The following is a 21,775-nucleotide window of genomic DNA, read 5'->3' as shown; positions in this document are numbered from 1 at the left end:
AAATAAAACCCTGTCAAAGCCTGATTCTCCATCTGCACAATCAACGTCTTAATCATGCTTCTGGCACGTCTTTACCGCATATCCCTCCACAATTCAGTGCAACCTGCTCTGCTCAGATGAGTCAGCTTACCTACACTGGCACATTTGCTGATGAATATGAATTAAGCTTATATCGGGCAGCCCAGTCTGCTGGTGCACATGGTAATATCTCTGCCATTAACCTTAGATTTAACCAACTCGCGTATCTTAATTTCTCTTTTAAATTAATTAACTTTTTTCATTATTAATTCTTTTATTTTCATCTCAAGGCTGCTTGCATCCCAAAATCACTTCTCTGACCTTAAGTCTTCCATTCTAAATATCTTTACAACTGCAGGAAATTGATAAGAAGCAGTGAATTCAGGGGCGTAGAAACCACCACAAACTAAACATTACGCCAGGCAAAACAACAAAGATAGACACAGTCTAATCCGATAAAGGTTAATTAGGTCGGCAATGGTTAAAAAAAAAAAGAACAATTTCATTTATTAACTGCAGGCCTCAAGCAGCATCATTTAATTTGATCCTGTTTTGGGCTGTGGAATCCTCCCTCCTGTGTTGGCATTCATTATTGTGCGAGGGGGGCTTTCATCAAATCCCAAGCAGTGTGTGTGGTTCAATTAATCAGCGTGTTTGTGACAATGTGTGTTTGCAATCGGAAGTTGGAGGCATGTATGTAATTAGCACAAGACAAAGGTAAACTGGAGGAATGAAGAGGCTACACGGTCTTAATATGTCTGACCTCCCCCACCATGACGGCCAGTTAAAGAAGCAGCTGTCTCATCTGATGAATGAAAACATCAGAAATAAAAAATGAAACAAAGTGCACATCATTAGTATACACATAATACCAAGCAAATGTTATGATATGGAAAAGATGTCGACATGGCAGCCAGTGCAGACGTGTAAATATAGCAGGAAGATCAAAGATGAGACGAGCAAACCAAACCTTTCCATTCCGAAATATGGAGACTCAAGTATCTCTGTGATGGTAGTTCAAAACAAGAACGAAAGGAAAGTGAAAATATCTGCTGCCAAGTTTGTCTCATTCAGACAATTTAGTAACTTTTTTCAGGGGAAGTGTGGCAACTCTACCCCGTGAGGTGATAGAGAGAGGTGCGTGGCGGTGTACTTAAAACAAGACAGGAAGTTAGTTATTTTTACCGCTGATCAAAACGGTCAGCAGTTGCAGCTGCAGCAGTGCCTGTGACAGACAGCTCATAGAGGCAATTGAAATACTTTAAAATCCTTAGCTCTCAGCAATTCCCGCTGCATTTCTTCTTGAATTATTATTAAATAAATATAGAATGTATCTCCATAAAACAAATAAAATACGAATTATATATACAAATGTTATAAACACACAAAAAAAGACATAGGCAAGCTCCAGTACTTGCTTATGAATCCTCACATTTTTAAGTTTTCTTCACTGTCAAAGTAATCCAGTGAAAGCTGTCTGTACATCCAGGGGAAATTGCAAACAGGAACTGCCAATAGCTAATTCAGGCATACTTTCAATGCAGCCAATTTGCCAAAATATAAACAAACGAGGGCTCAGGTTTAGCATTTCATCCCTCAAAACATAATGGGAACTGTAGGTCCATAAATTATAGCATGATTATCACATTATTAATGAATGATAATAGGGGTGTCAAAATCCATTAAAATGAACTATTCTCATGTTTTGTTTTCTACTAGGCTTAGAATGTCCCTTCAACGTCCCTATCAACACTAATACTCTCCTCCATTCACTGCCCCAGACCCCAACGGAGGAGAGTATTAGCATTGAGAGCTCGCAGTTGCTGTGAAGGATATATATGGTCAGACTCTAAGTAGAAGACCTAAGAAACAGGATAAAACCGGACAAGCAAAAGTTCAGTTTCACAAAAAAAAAGTACTTGTACCACAAAGAATATAACGGTGGCCTTGGTTTCTCTGAGTTCTCTTGTTAAAAAGGGCAGGCACAATTACAATTGTACCTTGCAGGGCCCCGCTCAACCATCTGACTCTGGCAACTGGAGCCTGACTAAGACTGCCGAAGACAAAGTGTATTTACCAGCAAACTCAAGGTTGATTACAGAGTTTTCAAATGTCTTGTGGAAATCAAACAGAGTATTGTGGGTTTTCTTTGACACTCAAACATTTTGGACAGTTTGGCTCTTTCAGTTATATTACGTCATACACAGAGCGAGGATGCATATGAATAAAGTCTGACTATACAGGCAGACAAAGACAAGGAAAACGCACTGCAGGGAGAGAGACTGCAGCATCCAACCCTCCTAGGATTAATGTCTGAGTGCCATTTTGAGTGCCATCCATTATATTAGACTACACAAACATTTAAAAATGACATGAATATGACAGGCAGGTGACTATAGAGTTTTAAACTGTAAAGCATCCAGTTAACTATCTTTCTATGCCATAAATTCCCATTTATAGTTTTCTGCTCATGGTATCCTAGTTGCTTGCTTTACTTTGACCCTTCCATTACCTGGCCTTATATCTGCTTACCTACCTGTTTGTTGCCAGCCTGCCTGGGTGCCGGTCTGATTACCTGCCTGTACCTGCATGTAGCCACATTTTTGCAATAAATAACTCAACTGTATTAGTCTGCCTGTTTTATCTGCCTTTTGGGTCCAGTCCCTATTGTCCCATTAAACCCATCCTGAAAACACACTCTAGTTTTTCCTTGTAGACAGCCACCCTTCACCTTAGTCTGTGCAAGCAGACTTGTACAGTTATCCTAAAGGCTCTAGCTGCATCTATTTCATAGAGCCTTTTCTGAAGAAGCTTGTCAGAAAAGCTAGCAGCTGGTTGATGTAATCCGCAGTAGCTGCCTGTCGCTGTTCTAGAAAGGTAGACCCATTCAGGTAGTCTTTTCTTATCCAGCAGACACAGACAATTCTGTACAATGTGTGTGTGGGTAAATGTGATTGAACAGGAAGATTACTTTGGTTATCATCCAGAGAAGTGTCAGGTTTCAGCCACGATGTGCTGCTTCCATTTTACACTCTGATAATCTCCGTCCTTTGGCGAGCTTTTCCGTGTTGGCAAGATTCAGCTTATAAATCCGGTGAGCAATTGTGCACTTACATTTATTTTCACATGTAATTTCCCAAAAATGCCAGATTGTAGATTCATAATTTGAGAGAATAATGACTTAGTCTGTTTAAGCTGCATGAGGCAACTTTATACAGGCTGGCTGCTCCAAATAGCAGTGAGAGAAAACAGTTGTCACCGTTTTGAGCGTCAGCACCCACAAATGATGCAACATGACATGAGTGGATTGTACACAGCTCACCCAGGTTTACCAAGCTGTCATCCTGTGACACGTTTTATCAAAGCGTAGCAGAAGAAAGAGAAAGGTAAAAGATGTAATGCTGGTGAGTCCAGCAGTCTCTGCTCAGTGTTCAGACAGCAGTAGTGTATCCACCCCGCACCTACCCAACCCCGACTCCCCGTGTGTGTGTGTGTGTGTGTGTGTGTGTGTGTGTGTTACGCCACTGAACACAGCTGACAACTGCAAACTGCAAATAGCACTGAGGCAAGGAGCCAGAGCTCTGTTAGGAGGGTCTCAGTTAGGAGGACCGGGGCTGTCCTCGCTGTGGCAGCCTCCCTTACGTGTGTGTTTGGACACTGAAAAGATGGGAGAAAGGTATTTATAAAAACAAAGCCTGAGACCTAAACAATTAATTTGCTCCCCTCCCTCAGGCCTTACAGTTCCTATAGTACACTTGGATTTTTGCCTAACAGATGGCAACACAGTTCTGCAGGCATGTTCGCGTGAAGGTTAGTCTTGTACAACAAAGTCCTACTTGCAAAACACACCTCGACATGCAGGCACGGCACGGTCTTTTCCTTTTTCCACTAAGTTTTCCTATCTACATGATAAACTAGGAAAAATGCATTCATTCTCTATCTTGCTGATAGATAGGTTAGGTGAGAGGATCGCTAGCATCGCTCTCTAGCCTTAAGACTGGAAGCAGAGAAAAACAGCTGACTGTAGCTTACAAAATATTAAACTATTCCCTTTATTCTTAATAATTAATTAATAATTAACCCTATGTTTTATTCTATGGTGCCTAGCATGGCACTCAATGTCACTTTACATCAGATAATAACATATCAAAAGCATATAATGAACAGCAAGCAGCAACAAAAAAAAAACACAGCATCATCAGAAAACAAAGTATGATAAAGGAGAAGACCCTAGCACCCATTGTGCTGAGGTTGATGGCTGGTAGTGCCAGTAGACTTGTTGTGGAGGACCAGAATCCCCGTAATCTTTCCGAGGTCCTGTATTAAAACATTTGAAAGTAAAAATTTAAGTTTCTATGTATCTCTAAGTTTATTTACATGTTGAAATGTAAGTCCTGTAACCCCAAAAAACAGTGAACAGGCAGTTCTGCGTTCTGCTAACTGGCATAGCTGGTTTTAATTATGCAAGAAGCGTATTTCCCAGAATATCAAACTAAAATCCAATTTACATAACTAGTCTTAATACATTATATATGGCTCATAATTATTATCAGCACGTAATTGTTGTAACATGTTTTAACATTTCTTGTATGTTGGCATATGGATTGTTTGGACTTGATGGCTCTCACACGTCCACTGTCTTGGAAGTGCTGTGCATGGCACCGAACCCCCCATCGTATTCTTCACACTGGTTCAGACTCACTGCAGGTCACTCACTTGTCTTAGAACAGTTGACAAATCTTGACAAATCAATGTCTATCAACAGTCAGTAAGATATGTCTGCTCTTTTCCTACTGACAGGAAATCAGTTCCAGAAATACATGTTCCCTTTCAGGAAATGGACAAATAAAAATTGATCAATGTAATCTAGAGTTTCTTCATGTTACTGTGTGTAATATATACTTATCTTAATTGTCTGATATCATTCCATATCATAAAGCATTGATCTCCATCTCCAAGGCACATTACTAATCCATTAGTAACTATGGCAATTACATACATGATTACATATGTACGTTACGGTTGGAGGGATTTTAATTACACATTTACATACATATTGACTGCAACCCTATTGTATACAGAAATATATTCATCACAGTTTATGAAGTTTTTCTTAGAAGTGGTTATTGTGTATTTTATTATCTTTCATTGAAAATAAAACAGCACAGATTCTTTCTTACTGAAAACAAATGAAATGATGTCCTCAAACTAAAACATAACATAATTGCCTAAATATGAACTAAGGTATTTTACTCAGGCCAAATAAGGAAACCAAATGTTTATCATGTTTCAACAGGACAAAATGTAATGAAAATTAAACAAACATTTTTTGTTTATTTGTTGCTTATGTCAGGTCAGGCATTTTAGGCTGGCTAATCAAGGCGCATGCATACCAGAGACTTCTGCCAGACATGCCAACATTTCCATTTTGTTGGAGAGTACATTAAAGCAATAGGCAGGTAGGTAGGTACATTTATTGTCACAATATAACAGGTTATATAATGAAATTGAGCTTTATGACTCCCTTCTGCTACATAGCAGACAATATACATTAATATAGAAGCAGTTATAAAACTGATAATGGAGCAATGGAGCAGTGCTGAGGATGAATTAGAGTTTAAGAGTCTGATAGCTTGGGGGGGAAAGCTGCTCTGCAGTCTGGTGGTGCAGCAGCAGAAACTTTTACATCTTTTCGCAGAAGGCAGCAGGGTGAACAGGCTGTGGCTGGGTGGGTGCTGTCCTTTAGTATCCTTTGGGCTCTGCGTAGGAACCTCACCTCACTGATCTGGCTGATGCTCGGGAGATGGGTACCAATGATCTTCTGAGCAGTTTTAATCACCCGCTGCAGAGCCCTCCAGTCCTGTGCCGTGCACATCCCATGCCAGTTAGTGATGTTTCCAGTCAGGATGATTTCTATTGCTCCTCTGTAAAAGCTGACAAGAACTTGGTGTGGGAATTTGGCCTTAAGCTTCCTCAAGAAATGCAGACGTTTTTGAGCTTTACTTTACTGTTACTGTTACCACCATAAGAAATTCAACCAATAGCCAAATCTTAATAGCTTTTATATTTGCTGTTCTATATACCTAATGAGGTATTTTCTCCTTCTAAATTCACAGAGGCAACATCTGCACATTTTTTTATGACTGACTTTGGTTTGTGAAAAACACATTATACTTTAACATGACTTTGTTCATTTGCATTTTTTAGGGGAGTACTGTCTGAAATTATCTCTACTATTCATCAGAATGTAGTTAATGCAAAAGTAAGTGAAATAATGTGTTAAAAAACAACTAGAACAATAGATGTAAAGACAGTAGCTGCAGCAGCTAAGCTAAGCTTGTATGCTAGTTAGTCAAATATGCTAATGTTTGCAGCTTACATTAGATCAGTTTGAGCCATTCTTACATTTTGGATTTTGAAAGGTTATTTAAAAAAATTATCTTCAGATGCCGGGTATCACTCTTAACTAGAGCTGTTTACACATTGCTTCAACATGTGGAGAAATTCAAAGCTTGGCAGGCCTGCTGGGCCTGTACTATTGCGGAGCTGTGATTGGACAAAAAAAAAAAAGCTATGGTATATAAACTATCATTCAGCACCACATTTTCTAAATAAATAAGTTGTACTTGTGGATTAAATGAAAAGTCGATTTAAGTTAAATCATTTCCCACAAAGGAGATGAAGGCAGGCAGAGTAATCGCTAAAGAAGCCAGAGGGTCACAACCATTCAAATAAATGAATTTCACAGTTCTATATCAATTACCACTAATGCACTGTGGAACTGTATAGAATGTGTGCTTGTTAATATTTCAGCAGCATCTCTGTCCCTTACATTGAATTGTAGATGGTGTTACAGGCTTGGTAAAGGCCATGCGTAAATGGATGTGGACCTTGAACATCATCCATGGTTCTCTTCTCTTTGTGACTGAACCTATTCTATCCCCAAAAGGTCACCTCAGCCTGTTTTTTTTCTGCCCAGTAACCACAATACTCTCCACAAATGACACACACTTTAATGGGAAACTGTTGCGCTTTTCAGCTGCATCCAGCCAGCACAACGTGCAATTCTGCAAATTTGTATATTTTCCCCAGTTTTTCAAAATGCTTACCCACCACAATTGTACCTTATCAGGGGAAAGGCAAGATCAAACGAAAATAAAAAAGCAGCTTCTTTGGGTTTGCAGGGCTTTTCACTTGCAGTTTCTAGATGCCGTCCATTTAAATGAGTCCATGAGAGAAACTGTCTGTCAACTTTGACAGCTCTCACCATGAGGCCTTGTGAGGATTAGCTCTAGAGTGCTTAGAGGGTTAGAACAGTACGCATCACATCGGCAATTATAAACACCTTTTTCACAGTTTCAGTTTTTCCGCAGTGATGATTGAATTCTAATAATAACGGGATGCTCAGAAACATGACAGCTGAGTAAAAAGGTGGTATGAGTGGAATGAAGGTAGCTTTCAGTTTTTCTGTTTGTTTTTTTTTATTTGTGTGCTTTTTTGTTCTAAATTGTAATTACCAAAAAGCATATATAATTTACATTCTTATTTTTCTGAAGTGACAACACCCCCAATATTAGTGTTCTGCAGATCAATTGAGTTTTTGGTACAGACTGCAACTTAACAATACCAACAATATCAGCACTGCAATTTGACTGGTGTATCGGCTGTGTGGGCGGACATAAAAATGGTTTGTTTTATGTTTATGTTGTAGCAGACCTAAATTTTAGTCACGCAATTTAATAAATTTATGAGAATTGATACCCAATTATGAATTTTAATATTCATAAAATAAAAATGTTCCTCGTTAAGGGCACCACCGGAGTTGTTATAATCCTAGAGTCTCCGGACCTCTAGGTAGTTTTGAATAATTATACAATTATTACTAGTGATCAGTTAGTTAATAATTGCTCAATTATCTTAAATCAGTCAGTCAGTCTCATATCTAAAGGGTCAGTTCTCTTGGCAGGAACTAGAAATAGGCAACACACACAGCTCTTGATTATATTACAGTGAATTTATTCTCTAACTAAGGTGATAAAAAGATGGTTGGATACAGGGAACATAAACATTTGCTGAACACTGAGCCTGGAGGTTCGGTTGTGGGAAGCATTTGACTCATACGGCATAGAAGAGCTAATGAAAGTAAACTAATGCTATAATTTAGGAGTTAAAATGGACATCTGATCACAGAACGTGTGTTAAGTCTTACTGCTTGTCGACAGCCTGCTTTTGGCCTGTTGCACGGGTCCCACGTTGGCTCGACGAAAAAGGCTTAAAATGGAACTTGGTCGTTCCTGAATTAGTCCAGTTTAACTTAACAGACTGATAACTTTAACAAACAAAAGAAATAAAGAAAATAAAACAAACTGAAGGCAGATTGATGTCGCGGCACTTCAGGTGTGTATCTTCATTCGAACAAAAGGCCGGTCTCGCTGGTCGACCCTGAGGGCGTTGCCTGGCGAGGCACACCAAACGCATGCCGAAGCGTCCAGTGAGCAGAGCAGAGTGGAAGAGAGCCAACAGCGAAGAGAAGAGCGCGAGGTCGCGTGTCGCTCTTTTGTTGCCTGGGGTGTGGTTCCCCAGGGGGCGTCTCAGGTTTCCCAAGGGACTGACTTTCTAAACTTAAAGTCTAAAAAGAAATCTATTTGCGCGTATTATAATCAAATATTTTCCACAATCAAACCTCAACGGTGAAACGGTTGTACTGTTCTAGGCATTTGGTAACAGGAAACAATTGTCACATTATTGGTCAGGATATTTATACATTTAACGGCATTTCCGACGAGGGCATGTAGAACTTATTTCGTCCACTTGGGGGAGCTCAGGTTACATGAGGAAAGCTTGGATTACATTAGATGAAGGAGTGTCTTGCTGAAAATAAAAACACTGCACAAGTAACTTTCTTTTCAGCACTAATATCATCAACAGATAGCAACAACATAACTACTCAAATAGAGGCAAACGTAATCAGGTAACTAAAGATTTAATTAAACTTAATTAAATGCTTTGAGTCTTTGGAGACTGCAGTCCTTTGTCATCCAAAGTTCGGCTGTCCTGGATTGTGTCACTCCTAGGTGAGACAAGGAGTATCCCTTTGATGTGGTAATAAAACAAAGAATAAGGTCAGTTGCCACGGAAACATGTGTGGGGGGCCAGTTTTGATAGGCTATTCAGGGAGAGGCCAATGGCTGGTTCGTGTCCCTTTGTCAGTTTAACAGTCAGCAGTCAGCTTCGGAATCAAAAAGGTGCCAGTTTTATGGTTGGGATAGCACTTAGAGAAAGCAACTTTGACCCCTCCCCTTCTTCTCTGGGGAGGAGAAAGGAATTTAGAGTAGCTCCAAATTTATTCAATGTAAAATGCACAAATCCACACCGTTGTTCACTAAAATGTTTTTTGTAACATTGTTTAGCATCCCATGTGTGATTTCAGCTCTCCTTACTCTGGATGCCGGTCCGTCTTGTGATTCGAATCACTGTAATGTAAAGACTGTTGAGATTTCAACTCATGCCTCTAAGTTTTGACAGGCTAGTCATGTGCCATCACAACAATTATCTAACTTTTCAATACACAGCACAATGAGTCATCCAAAACACTGAATGTTGTAAAAGGACAGACAGCTTAAATTCCTAAAGACTGCTAGCCAACGCTAAGTGGGGTTGAAAATAGAGGGAAAATTCCTGTTTCAAAGCTTGTAAGCAGTAAAATACAACCTTGCCCTTCCCTTTTTTTGTGAAGAGTGACCAGTAGTTTATGCTGGCTAACGTTTGCTAGAGTTAGCAAACTTTCTAGACAGATATTGCTGTGTAACTGAAATCGTTGAAGCAAGTTTGCTGACTACACCACTCCACTTTACTTAAGCTACTGTTACACTACGTTTAAGTATATATCATTATCTTGTAACTACTGCTTGTGGCCACAGGGGCCGCTGTTTTAGTGTTGCTTTAAAGTTGTTCCTTTTTAAACATTTTTTCGATATTTATTGCATTTCTACGGTATTAAAAGGCTAAATATGGTACTTTCAATAGTCTATAGCAGCGAGCAAGTGTGGTGCACGCACCCCTGAGGATTCGTGAGCTGCCTCTAGGGGGTGCGCGACAGGAAAAATTTAATGGTACTGTAGTAGTGTAAAACAACACCAATAATTTTTTTGTGGAATTTTTCACGAAATAAAAACTTTATTTGAAAACTTTCCTTTCTAAGTTTAATTTAAAACTAAAAATGTTATTATTAATAGTTAAGGTCACAGGTAATGGCTATTCACACACGTCTTTCCCTCTCCCTCTCTCAGACTGAGTCACCCACACGGAACTAACAAATCCTCAAATGAATCCTCATTTAGTCCATGTTATCTGTTTATGAGGCTCTACACAGGGTGTGATAGCGGATGGAATGTTTTGAAGCGTTTTTTTTTTGTCATGAAAATACCCCCCACCTCCCTCCACACAGTTCAGCACGCTGGTGAACTGTGGATTGATTGCAAAGTTTAACCATCAAAGTATGAGAAAACCTTTTACTGCCACTGTTACTCTTTAAAGTAATAAATAATGTTACATCAAGATCTTTCAAGAGTGTCAATGAGTGAAACCCCATAGCTGTGACTTCGGGCATGTTCATTAGTGTAACAGGGAAACCGCGCTGCTTGTCATCATAGAAACAGATCATCAGATTTTGATGTTTATTGCACTTTCAGTGATGTCGGCTGCCTTCTCTTCAACACACAGCTCCACTGCTCACAACAAAGTGTTGATAGGCTATTATTTGCGACGTGTAACCAATCATGTGCTGTGGGCAGGACATTGAACAAATAAATAAGTAAAAAAAAAAATAAATAATACTTATAATATATATATATATACACACACATGTGTATGTAATTGTAAGCAAACCTAGAGAGGGGGGGGTTTGGGGATGCAGCAGCCTGGTCAAGATGTAGGAGGGGGTGCGTTTCCTAAAAAGTTTGGGAACCGCTGGTCAATAGCATTTGGTCCCAGTATAAATATAACTCATTCCATGAACATGATGTTTGTGAAAATGTCAATTCCTCCACTGTTTCTGACTAATTTCTTCGGTTTTAATGATCATTGAAGATTCACCATAAATGACTTTCTTTTCTTTCTGCCTGCCATTTAATTCTAATTATCTCTGTGTAACACACTGTCCAGATGCAGTGGCACTTCAAGATATAATTACAAACTAGTATCGAAAAGTAGAGGGGTTATTTATGCATATTGCCTCTTCTAATTATGAATTATTGAAAGACTGAGTCTACACAAAAAGGGGTGTTACAGGGTAGTGGAAGATAAGGAGTCCTCATGCTTCGACCAGCGTCTCACACACTTATAACGAATGAATGATAGCACAAACATGTGGTTAACATAAAAACATTACATCTGTCCTTCCCCATGGTTCTCCTGAGAGCCATGCAGACTAGAAGGCTGGTTTCCATTAATAAATATTGCTGGTGTAAAAAAAAGACATGATTGAAATAGATTTTTAGGTTTTGAGTGTATTAGGAATTAATGATATAATTGTCTGGGGGAATTAAAAGCTAGTTGGATGAAGCCAAGTGTGGCCATCCATTTGGAGGAGTCAGCCAGGTGTGAGGGCTGTTAAGACGTTCACAGTTGCGTGCTGAATTTATCAGCCAACTCTGATGAGTCTAACACCTGTCACTTGTGAAATATATTTTCCAGACTGCATTATCATTTGCCAAACCTGTATACATGATGGGGAAATGGAACAAATATGACAAAATGATAAAGTCATCCACAAAGAGGAAGACACTGTCAGTTAACATGCAGACCGGACCTTCAATCCTACTCCTTTTCCACATTTACATTGGCAAGATGATGCAGCATTCCAATGAAAAGCTTACTCATTGCTCAATGCATATACATGCATGTGCCCTACACTTGAATTAGTTCCTGCTGCATGCATAACCGTATATCTGTAATGACAGCTTACTGTATAAGCATGTGCGTCATTAAAAATAGCTTCTTAGCACTGTTTAATCCCGGGCTTCATTTAGAGAATCTTCATCTGATTCCTCACACCTCCTTTGCATTGCAAAAGACATAGATATGAATATTACAATGGAGAATATTAATGATATCTTCCTCAAGGATGACAATCAGACCAGCTCATCAAGTGAGCAATTTTGCCTACATGGTAATATTTTATCTGACCTGTTAATGGGTGCTATTACACACACACACACACACACACACACACACATACACACACACAATAACAACTGTTTCTTATGTTTTGCATCTGAGTAAGTGAAAATGTATCTGGATGTGAGGATTATTTTATTGTAATGATTACATTTCACTAAACAAGTGAAAAATCAAATTGAACTGTTCTTTTCTTTTGTTTTCGCAGGTCCACTTTGTATAAATTAACATGGACAAAGTGGTCATCAGTCTCCTGCTTCTGGGAACCGCAGTTACGATGGTCCATGCATGTCCCAAATACTGTGTCTGCCAGAACCTCTCAGAGTCTCTGGGGACTCTGTGCCCCTCCAAAGGCCTGCTCTTCGTCCCCCTGGACATCGACCGGCGAACTGTGGAGCTACGGTTGGGAGGCAACTTCATCCTCAAGATCACCACTCAGGACTTTGCCAACATGACAGGTCTGGTAGATCTCACCTTGTCCCGCAACACCATCAGCGCCATCCAGCCTTTCTCTTTCATTGACCTGGAGACCCTGAGATCCCTGCACCTTGACAGTAACCGGTTGACTGAGCTGGGACCAGACGATCTCCGAGGGCTGGTCAACCTGCAGCACCTGATCCTCAACAACAATCAGCTGAGTCAGATCTCCAAAGCAACCTTTGACGACTTGTTACTGACACTCGAGGATCTGGATTTGTCATATAACAACTTGCGCAGTGTGCCTTGGGAAGCCATCCGCAAGATGGTCAACCTCCATCAGATGAGTCTGGATCATAACCTCATCTCCTTCATTGCAGAGGGGACTTTTACAGATCTGGATAAACTGGCCCGCTTGGACCTCACCTCCAACCGTCTCCAGAAGCTTCCACCGGACCCCATCTTTGCGCGCTCCCAAAGCAATGTAGTGATGAGCACTCCTTACGCACCTCCGCTTTCTCTAAGCTTTGGTGGAAATCCATTGCACTGCAACTGCGAAGTGCTGTGGCTTCGAAGGCTGGAGCGTGAGGATGATATGGAAACATGCGCTTCTCCTGCCAGTGTAAAGGGGCGATACTTTTGGTCTGTTCGCGAGGAGGAGTTTGTCTGTGAGCCGCCCCTAATCACGCAACATACACACAAGCTACTAGTGCTGGAGGGCCAAACTGCTAGCCTGCGCTGCAAAGCAGTCGGCGATCCGATGCCAACTGTGCACTGGGTTGCTCCTGATGACCGTTTGATCAGCAATTCCTCCCGAGCAACAGTATACGAAAATGGCACCTTGGACATTACAGTGACCACATCCAAGGATTACGGGACCTTTACTTGCATAGCTGCCAACGCTGCTGGGGAATCAACGGCCTCGATTGAGCTTTCAATCATTCAACTCCCCCATCTGAGTAATGGTACAAACCGTACCACACAGTCCAAGTCAGGGCTTTCGGACATAACTAGCTCCACCAAGATCAGTAAAGGGGAGCCTAAACCTCTGCCGGAGAAGGTGGTGTCTGTATCAGAAGTGACCGCCGTCTCTGCTCTGGTCAAGTGGACAGTTACCAAATCAACTCCAAAGGTCAAAATGTATCAGCTCCAGTACAACTGCTCTGAAGATGAAGTCCTCATTTACAGGTAAGAATGATGCAGGAAACTGGAATACACATTACATAAGCAGTAGCAGAGGCCTCTCTGGAGTCTTTTGCTAATTGTTTGATGGGTGGTTATTTGAAACAGTCAGTTTCTTTGAAGTGTTACTCAGAGATCAACATGAATTTTCCTTAATCCTTCTTGAGATTTATTTCATTTTTTCCTTGAATTTGCAATTGCCTTCACCAAAACAATGAACCTCAAGTGCACATCTTTCGGAAAAAGGAAATCCAAAGTGAAATCCTTGCCCTGAACCATTAATTAGAAATTCAAGAAGAAGAGGATTATAGACCCTCATTTTAACGTATCCTTCCTAAGCTGCTCAAGTACATAAAGTGTAAGCTTGGAGACTGTAGCTGTAGATCTAGGGCTCTGTGAAATCAATTTCCTGTCAAATGAGACAGTGAAAGTAGTGACATTCAACCAAGATAATTGAGCTGGAAGAGCATTGCTGTTTTAACATTAAATCAATTTGGGGAAGACGTTAAAAAATACCAGATATACTAGGCTGTGCTCTACAAACAAACATAAAGATAATTATTTTATGAATCCTGTATGAGTGTTCGGTATCCCCTTGGGCTCCAGTGGCTGAGTGCTCATATACACAACCACAGAATCAAAAAATTACTACCCCTTGGATAAAGATGATATTTACGGTATCAGAATTCTATGAAAATTGGTAAAGTAGCACATTTGTGTCAGCTTCATGTTTCCTCCAACACGGACAATGATGGTGAATCCCTTTAGCAACACCTCATCCAATAATTGATGCTGTGCCTTAGTTCTGCACAATTTACCTCTGCTGTACATTCCAGCAAACAGCTGTTTAATGAGAGGTAATTGACAGAATATGGGAAATCAAAAAGTCTGGTTATTAGCTCAGAATATGAGACTAGAACTGTACACAATACTGAAGATACTTTGTTCAAACACTGTGAATGCAACTCCCCATCCCTGTGAATTCAATAACATGGTGTTTATCTGATTTCCTCGCTTGCGTGCTGTGTGCCAGTTTGCCATGCCAGAGGAGAGAGAACAATATGTATTTTCAGTACCTTTTTTCCCCCGGTGATGGAAACAGTGGATGACTCATCTGCAGTTCTTGTAAATGCCTTTTATAATTTGTTCTCTAATGTCTTCAAAATTGCAAACATGACACTAATGTGTGCTTTATAAACTGCATTTTTTCTCCTCATTAATTGATTTGCAGCAGCTAAATTATTTGCCTGAAAATTATAATGGCATTCCAGATACTGTTAAATAAATAAAAAATTCAATAATCATTACTAACAATCACTACAGCATATTTTTACATTTAAACATGCCCATTATTTTGTTAATTTCTCATTTAGATAATAGCCTATATATTATGGTGATTTTCTCAGTTTGACCACACTTGCTGAAGATAAGTGCTAACTTTCAAATTGCCCTTGTTATGTGATTTGATGCTTTATAATTAGTACACTACAGTATGTAGAATGTCTGTGTCATCCACACATTAGTTATCCAATGAAGATTAAATCAAGTTCAACTGGACTTCAACTTTCCATGAGGCCATGAACTGAGGACGCCTCTTGGATGAGAGGCGTAACGTCTTCAAGTATCTTCAGCCAAGTCCAGTTGGTGCTTATTTAACCTTCCTTGGATAACTACAGTATGTGGTTTATATACAGCAGAAAAATGACCTTGAATAGATTTATATACTCTAATAAAATAATGGATGTGCAGTCCTTTTGCATGTCAGAAGACAAATTAGGAGCTAGAAGGAAAAAAGATAAAGCCCACAGACGCCAACTGCTGTGTTTGAATTAATATCGATATGTGTTCATTACTCGCACATGTACACCTACCGCGCTTCTCCCGTTGGCCGACACAGTTTCCCAGGGCACTGCCTGCACTCAAGCATTAGCACGATTAAAAATCAATCGGAGCCACGTGGGGGAAGAGAAAGATTGCATTGCTTTAGTTTTCTCAAACACGTGAGCCAACAGCTTCTTCCTAGTTATGGGAAAAGGCAATTATGGATGAATAATGGACTGCAGCCCCGCTGCTGGTGTCTGGACACTGTGGTGGAGGCGCTTCAGAGGGATCAAAGCTTTGGATGCATGTACTCTAGGATAAATGCAAGCCAACAGTGACTGAGGAATCTATTTATAGATGACTATACGAATATAGACCCTTCAAGGACCATTTTCTACCCATATGGAATGCAGTTTCTAATAGTCAATGATTGTTACACCATGTTTTATAGCTTAAGTGTATAGATAGTGGTGGTTCCCTACCTTGTCACTGAATTAACTGATACTGTCTGCCATATTCTAAATATGTGTTTTTAGTTTATTTAACACTATTAATAATATAAAAGTGGATATGGAAAAAATTACTTTATCATACAAGAAATAGTGATCTTAGCAATACTACCACTTGCCGTGGCATATACACTGAATCTATTTTTTTTATTAACTTTTGTTTTCTAGTTCAACTTCTCTGCTACCCCCTGGGGTACAAGTATCTCTGGTCGTGAATGACTGATATATAGTATTTAGTGGATTACTGTTGAGGGAAGATTTTCTAAAATATTAGCATGTCTAATCAAAGGATAACTAATGCAACCTCGTTGCCAGAAAAGGGTGCCATGGATGTGTCATGGATGAGTCATGGATGTATCTCCAGTGCTGGCACAACGCTAAAAGGGAGTGTGACTATGTGAGATGTAGAAAGAGCTGCAGGTCTGTGTGTCTGTTTGATGGAGGGGCGGGGCTGAGCTACACACACATGCAGAGCAGAAGCTAGCAGATAGAATGAAGCATGGCTTCAGCTGCTTTCACATAGAGTCCGGCAATGCAGCGCCGTCCTGCAGGGTTGTGGAGAGGGGTGGTCGTGTTTATTTTTGTTTTAGAGGTAATCACCGTCAGAAAATAATGTTTTATTTATCTGATTCACTGCTTTGTTGTTGCAAACAGCATTCCTTCTTATCATTGACTTTCTAGCTCACTCAATAAAATTTCACTCTCTCTCGCTAAGGGCAGGGGGGGCAACTTTGAATTGTGTGTTTACAAACAGCAACTCACAAATACTCATTTAGCCTTTAAGGTTAGGTATTTCTTTGCATTGGCAATTAAAACTATTGGTTAAAGCTGGATTCATAGTTGATGTAAGGGCTTAAAGCAAGTCCTGCCGTAGATACATATGGTATATTGTGGATTTAGATTTTTAGATGAGTGTTGAATTTCACCAGTTGATTTCACCACTGCAACAAGAAAACAAAACCATCCTGTGCTGATTTGTAGTTACTTGCTACATGCTATGGTGTTGCATCTGTCATCACGCTGCCGTATATATATGCATTGGTTATACCGTAGGTACGCGGTATAACCGGTATATAGATATTAATATCTGGAATTATAACAGAGCAAGTTGAAACAACTGAATGTATGATAAATGGAATGTACAAGAAATTACATTTAGCCAAAATAATATTTAAAAATTGGCCATTGAATACTTATCTCATTACTATTTCTTCATGCATATCAAATGGGATATACTGGGACCAATAATGTCATCTTTCTGAATTACTCTGTGCATATAAATAGCTACTTAGCATGCTTCATTTTGGCTATTTCTTTGATCTGCCCCAGCATAACAGACTAAGCCAGAGTTAACACTAAAGCTCTCTACCCTTGTCTTGAACTCCCATAGCAATAGGTCTGGATTTTTAATGCAGTGTCTCTCTGTCTCTCTACCTCTTTTCAGGATGATTCCCATGACCAACAGAGCCTTCATAGTCACAAATCTTGTCCCAGGGATGCAGTATGACCTCTGTGTCTTGGCCATTTGGGAAGACATTGCCACCACCCTCACTGCCACCAACATTGTCGGCTGTGTCCAGTTCATCACCAGGGAAGACTACCCGCAGTGCCAGTCTCTTCACAGTGGCTTCCTAGGCGGCACCATGATCCTGGTCATAGGTGGCATCATTGTGGCCACGCTATTGGTATTCATCATCATCCTCATGGTGCGGTATAAGGTGACTAGTGGCATCCAGACTAATAAATTACCCACTGTGAGCAACACATACTCACAGACCAATGGAGGGTTGAACAGGTTCAACGGTGCCCCGCCACAGGTCAAATCCACCGTGGTGGTCATGCGTGAGGAAATGGTAGAGTTCAAGTGTGGATCCCTCCAGAGTAGTCTCTCTTCATCCTCATCTTCTTCTAACTCATTAGACAGCCAAACAGGAAGGGGGGCTGGCGACCGCTACAGCATGCAGGGCAGTGAATGCAGCACCCTGCCCAGCAAGTTCAGGAGGCACGGACACAGCGCCAAAGCACGGCCAAACCTGGACCACCTTTTAGGGGCCTTCACCTCACTGGAACTGCGAGGGGTAGCGAGGGACCACCAAGGGGCTTCTGGCCCCTCCACCACCTCCAATGCTATGATATCAGTGGCTAAGGCACCCCCGTCCGATAAAGAACCCCTGCTCGGGAGGGCTGAGTCCACCACCATGCTTGGACGTCTCCTAGGGCTGCCACAGGAGGGCAAGCCCAAGAGGAGCCACTCGTTTGACATGGGTCATGTGGGGGCCACACAGTGTCGCAGTAGCTACCCTCGCAGGATCAGTAACATCTGGACTAAGCGCAGTCTGTCTGTTAATGGCATGCTGCTGCAGTATGATGACAGTGAGGATGAGAAGCCCACTTTTGAGAGCTCTGAGTGGGTGATGGAAAGCACAGTTTGAGTGCAGTCGGTCTAACTGTGAGGTCCATGGCCAAACAATAAATCTATATCAGGAACTAAAGGAACATGAGTGTAGGGGCAGGGACGTTCCAGAGGGAATCTGGCTTTGGGTATTGCATGAAGTTCATCCATGTGAATACTGTCTAAGTAATTATGTGAGAAAAGACACTCAAATCAATAGATTTATGGCCATGATCTCAAGTCTCTGACCATGTCTAACTGTATCTGAAATATTGTTCCCATTTAAAACAACATGGAATCTTGGATTGTGCAGATGGAATAATTCCTTATCCACAGGGCACGTGAGAGTATCTCTGAGAGAAAGGGGGGGTGGGAAGATAGATGAGAAATTCAAATTGGATTTACTACGTTATTATCAAAAGAACTGAATACCAAGAGGATTTGCCTCGACTGTGGTGAACTGGATGTGCATCACAATGTCTTGGACCGTCAGCATGAAATGGGACTACTGCAACAGTAGAAAGAAGGACAAGAGGAGTGAAGAGAAAATTAAAACAAAGTCATTTTTATGTTCATTTTCATTTGACGTCATCAGCAGACAGAGGCATAGTTCTTTGATGAGGTTATAATTGTCAGTGATCAAAAAAAACAACACAGAAGTTATATACAGCTGTTTTACGTCATCCAATGGTACTTTCAGTCAAATTACAATCAGTCACAAATTGAAAACATGACTTATTTTCAAATAAGAGGATGCTCCAATGCTCTAGATGTCGGTGACACTGAACCACAACAAGCCAGTCTTGTATTTCTACCTCAGGTAATGTATCATATGAGGTTATTTATATTTGAAAGCAAATGGAAATACAACAAAACCAAATGCACAAGATGGATAACAAACAGCTCGGAACAAAAAGTCCTTTCCTTGATTGGAAATGCTTCAAATAATTATTAAGTCTCCAACCAATCAATTTTAGTATGTTTCCAGCTCAGGTTGAATTCCTGATGTAACAAAAAATTCTTTGACACTCTCCGTTGGTTAACGCTGGTGATCCCTGGAGGAGTGTATGCCTTGAGGTATGGTTTCAGATGCTATCATCACATGTTACAGCACATATTACAGTTGCCAGACAGGAATAGTCTTTTAAATCCATCAAGTCCGCTTAATCATTTGCTTAAACCCACAGCAGGATATATTATCCGGCTATAATTCTCTTTAGGTAACACAAACAAGAGAGGACGACCATTACTCATTTAGCCGGTTTAAATGGCAGAATGAGTCCAAATTGAAGTCTCTTACCTTGATTAAGCTTATTATGCTTCTTAGGAGAGGATGTTAAGTGAAGAGAATGGCAAGGGCCAAACTGCTGAAAACTCCAGATTGCATGATACAGAACCTTTGTTGGTTCATGTAATATTGGAATTGTTTCATCAAAGGAACCATTTATCTTTCATTCACTTTCATACAGAGCTGTACATTGCAGTAAGATAACTGAATTAGGGGCTGTTCAGATTACTGCCTACGATCAACGGACACATCCCTACACATTTTAATGCCTTTCTCAATATCTTGTGGGTCTCTGCTGCATTTCAAGATGTGGGGTGGTCATCATTTTTTTATTATTGTTTTCTTCCTTGGGTGTAACGTTCTGTATATTGGCATTTTTTTTGTACAATAACTGGGTGAGAATGTAAAGGGGGGGATATCGTGCAGTAGTACTTTTATTTTTATGTGAAGCAAACAGTGAGAAGGTGCTTTACTGTGGTGTACCAACTTGGTCATTGTTTGTTGGCTCACTGAAATGGGTTATTACATGATACTACAAGAAGGACTGGCAGTTTTGGATCAGTCCAACCAAATAATAAAAATACATATTTTCTGACTTACTTATAGTGGCATCTAGCCATGTTGCTACTCTTGGCTTAACTTGCCCGGGTTTTAAGATGTTCTTCAGTGAGATGCCTACCTCTTCCTCAATACAGTTAGGTTAGAGTAACATTTATATCATAATAGCTATTAATATCTCTGGGCATATCCATTCTTTATGGGGATAAATATTTCTAATTTCTCTGTTTCATGAAGCTCTATTGGTGTCAAGAAATACAAACAGGTGAAATGTTCTTTCATTCCCACCAACATGGGTGTTTCCTACATACAGTGCACAGTTCTGCTGCAGTAAATACAAAATGTGTATGACAGTGTGAAATTTGTCTAAAGGGAAACCAACATGGAGAATACATTTTTGTAACCCAGTGAATACTGACTTGTGTTTAAATGGAACAGTGATGTAAAAGAAATTCCTTTGGAAATCAACAACTCTTACGACTAAGAACTTTGTCTATGTTTTTCCTGTAATTAGTGCCAAATTACATGTTCTTCTAGGAACCTCCTAGAAAATTACTGGGAAATAATGGACCCATGTGAAATGAAGCCTCACCACAGTTATTCCTGACAGCAAATTGTTTCACTGAGGCTTTTTAATATAAATTTTGAGCTATCTGGCCAAACAAAACAAAATCCCATTCACCTCTGCTGTATTTGGGTAGAGGCAGAAATCTCAACAAACCTGCATAAATAAAGCCCTTTTTCTGCATGAGATCCACGAGAAAATGTTTTTTGTCGTTTGGGTGAACTGACCCTTTAACCTGCTTTCTCTGCTTGTGACATCATGTAACATCCATTTCCACTCTGCTAACTACGAATACAATTTAAGTGTGTACTTGACTCGATGTAGTCATGATTCTCACCTGAGGTTCTAGGTCAAAAACAAGGAGAAAAAAACATTTATGTGTGAAAACATTTTGCTACAAAAGAATATAAAAAATATTGATTAACACACTGGCTCCTCTGTGTTTTCTCTTTTTGCAACATCTCACAGATTATTTCATGTGGCTTGGTTTACATTTTCGGCTCTCATCCTTCTAAACTTAAGGTTTTACCATAGTGTTCCTACCTACAAGTACAAAGGAGCTAATGGAGTGTCCTTTGTTTACCATGGATGAGCCAAGGGTTTTCCTCCTGAGGTCCAGCTGCTGTAATCAGGCCAGTCACTGCTGACTCACCTCAGCGCTGCCCTTATTACAAATCACTGGTACATGCAGCTCCTGGCCAAAGCCCATAATAAGGCCTTAATTCATATAATCTGTCAGGAAAGGTGCTTACGGCAGCACAGAGTAAATATAATCTCCACAAGGGCCAAGCATTGCATGATAAGAAAGCGATATACACCTGCTGGAGGCTCAGGGGGAACATGACCTC

General features: G+C 40.3%; 1 protein-coding gene across 1 annotated transcript in view; it reads left to right on the top strand.

The window, feature by feature from the left end:
- The window catches only part of LOC119911022 (leucine-rich repeat and fibronectin type-III domain-containing protein 2), a 144,326-nt gene extending 122,987 nt beyond the window's left edge, over positions 1–21,339 (top strand). The window contains exons 5-6 of the mRNA XM_038729920.1: positions 12,404–13,800; positions 17,569–21,339. Coding sequence (XP_038585848.1) covers positions 12,425–13,800; positions 17,569–18,556 — 2,364 coding nt within the window. The 5' untranslated portion in view covers positions 12,404–12,424 and the 3' untranslated portion in view covers positions 18,557–21,339. The remainder of the gene's footprint in view (positions 1–12,403; positions 13,801–17,568) is intronic.
- The last annotated feature ends 436 nt before the right edge of the window (positions 21,340–21,775 follow it).

The sequence above is a fragment of the Micropterus salmoides genome, unplaced genomic scaffold (genome assembly GCF_014851395.1).
Source record: "Micropterus salmoides isolate LMB-PRFRI ecotype aquatic unplaced genomic scaffold, ASM1485139v1 Ms_hic_scaffold_19, whole genome shotgun sequence".
NCBI lineage: Eukaryota > Metazoa > Chordata > Actinopteri > Centrarchiformes > Centrarchidae > Micropterus > Micropterus salmoides.
Note: the sequence above shows the minus strand (reverse complement) of the source record. Positions and strands in the feature narration are given on the sequence as shown.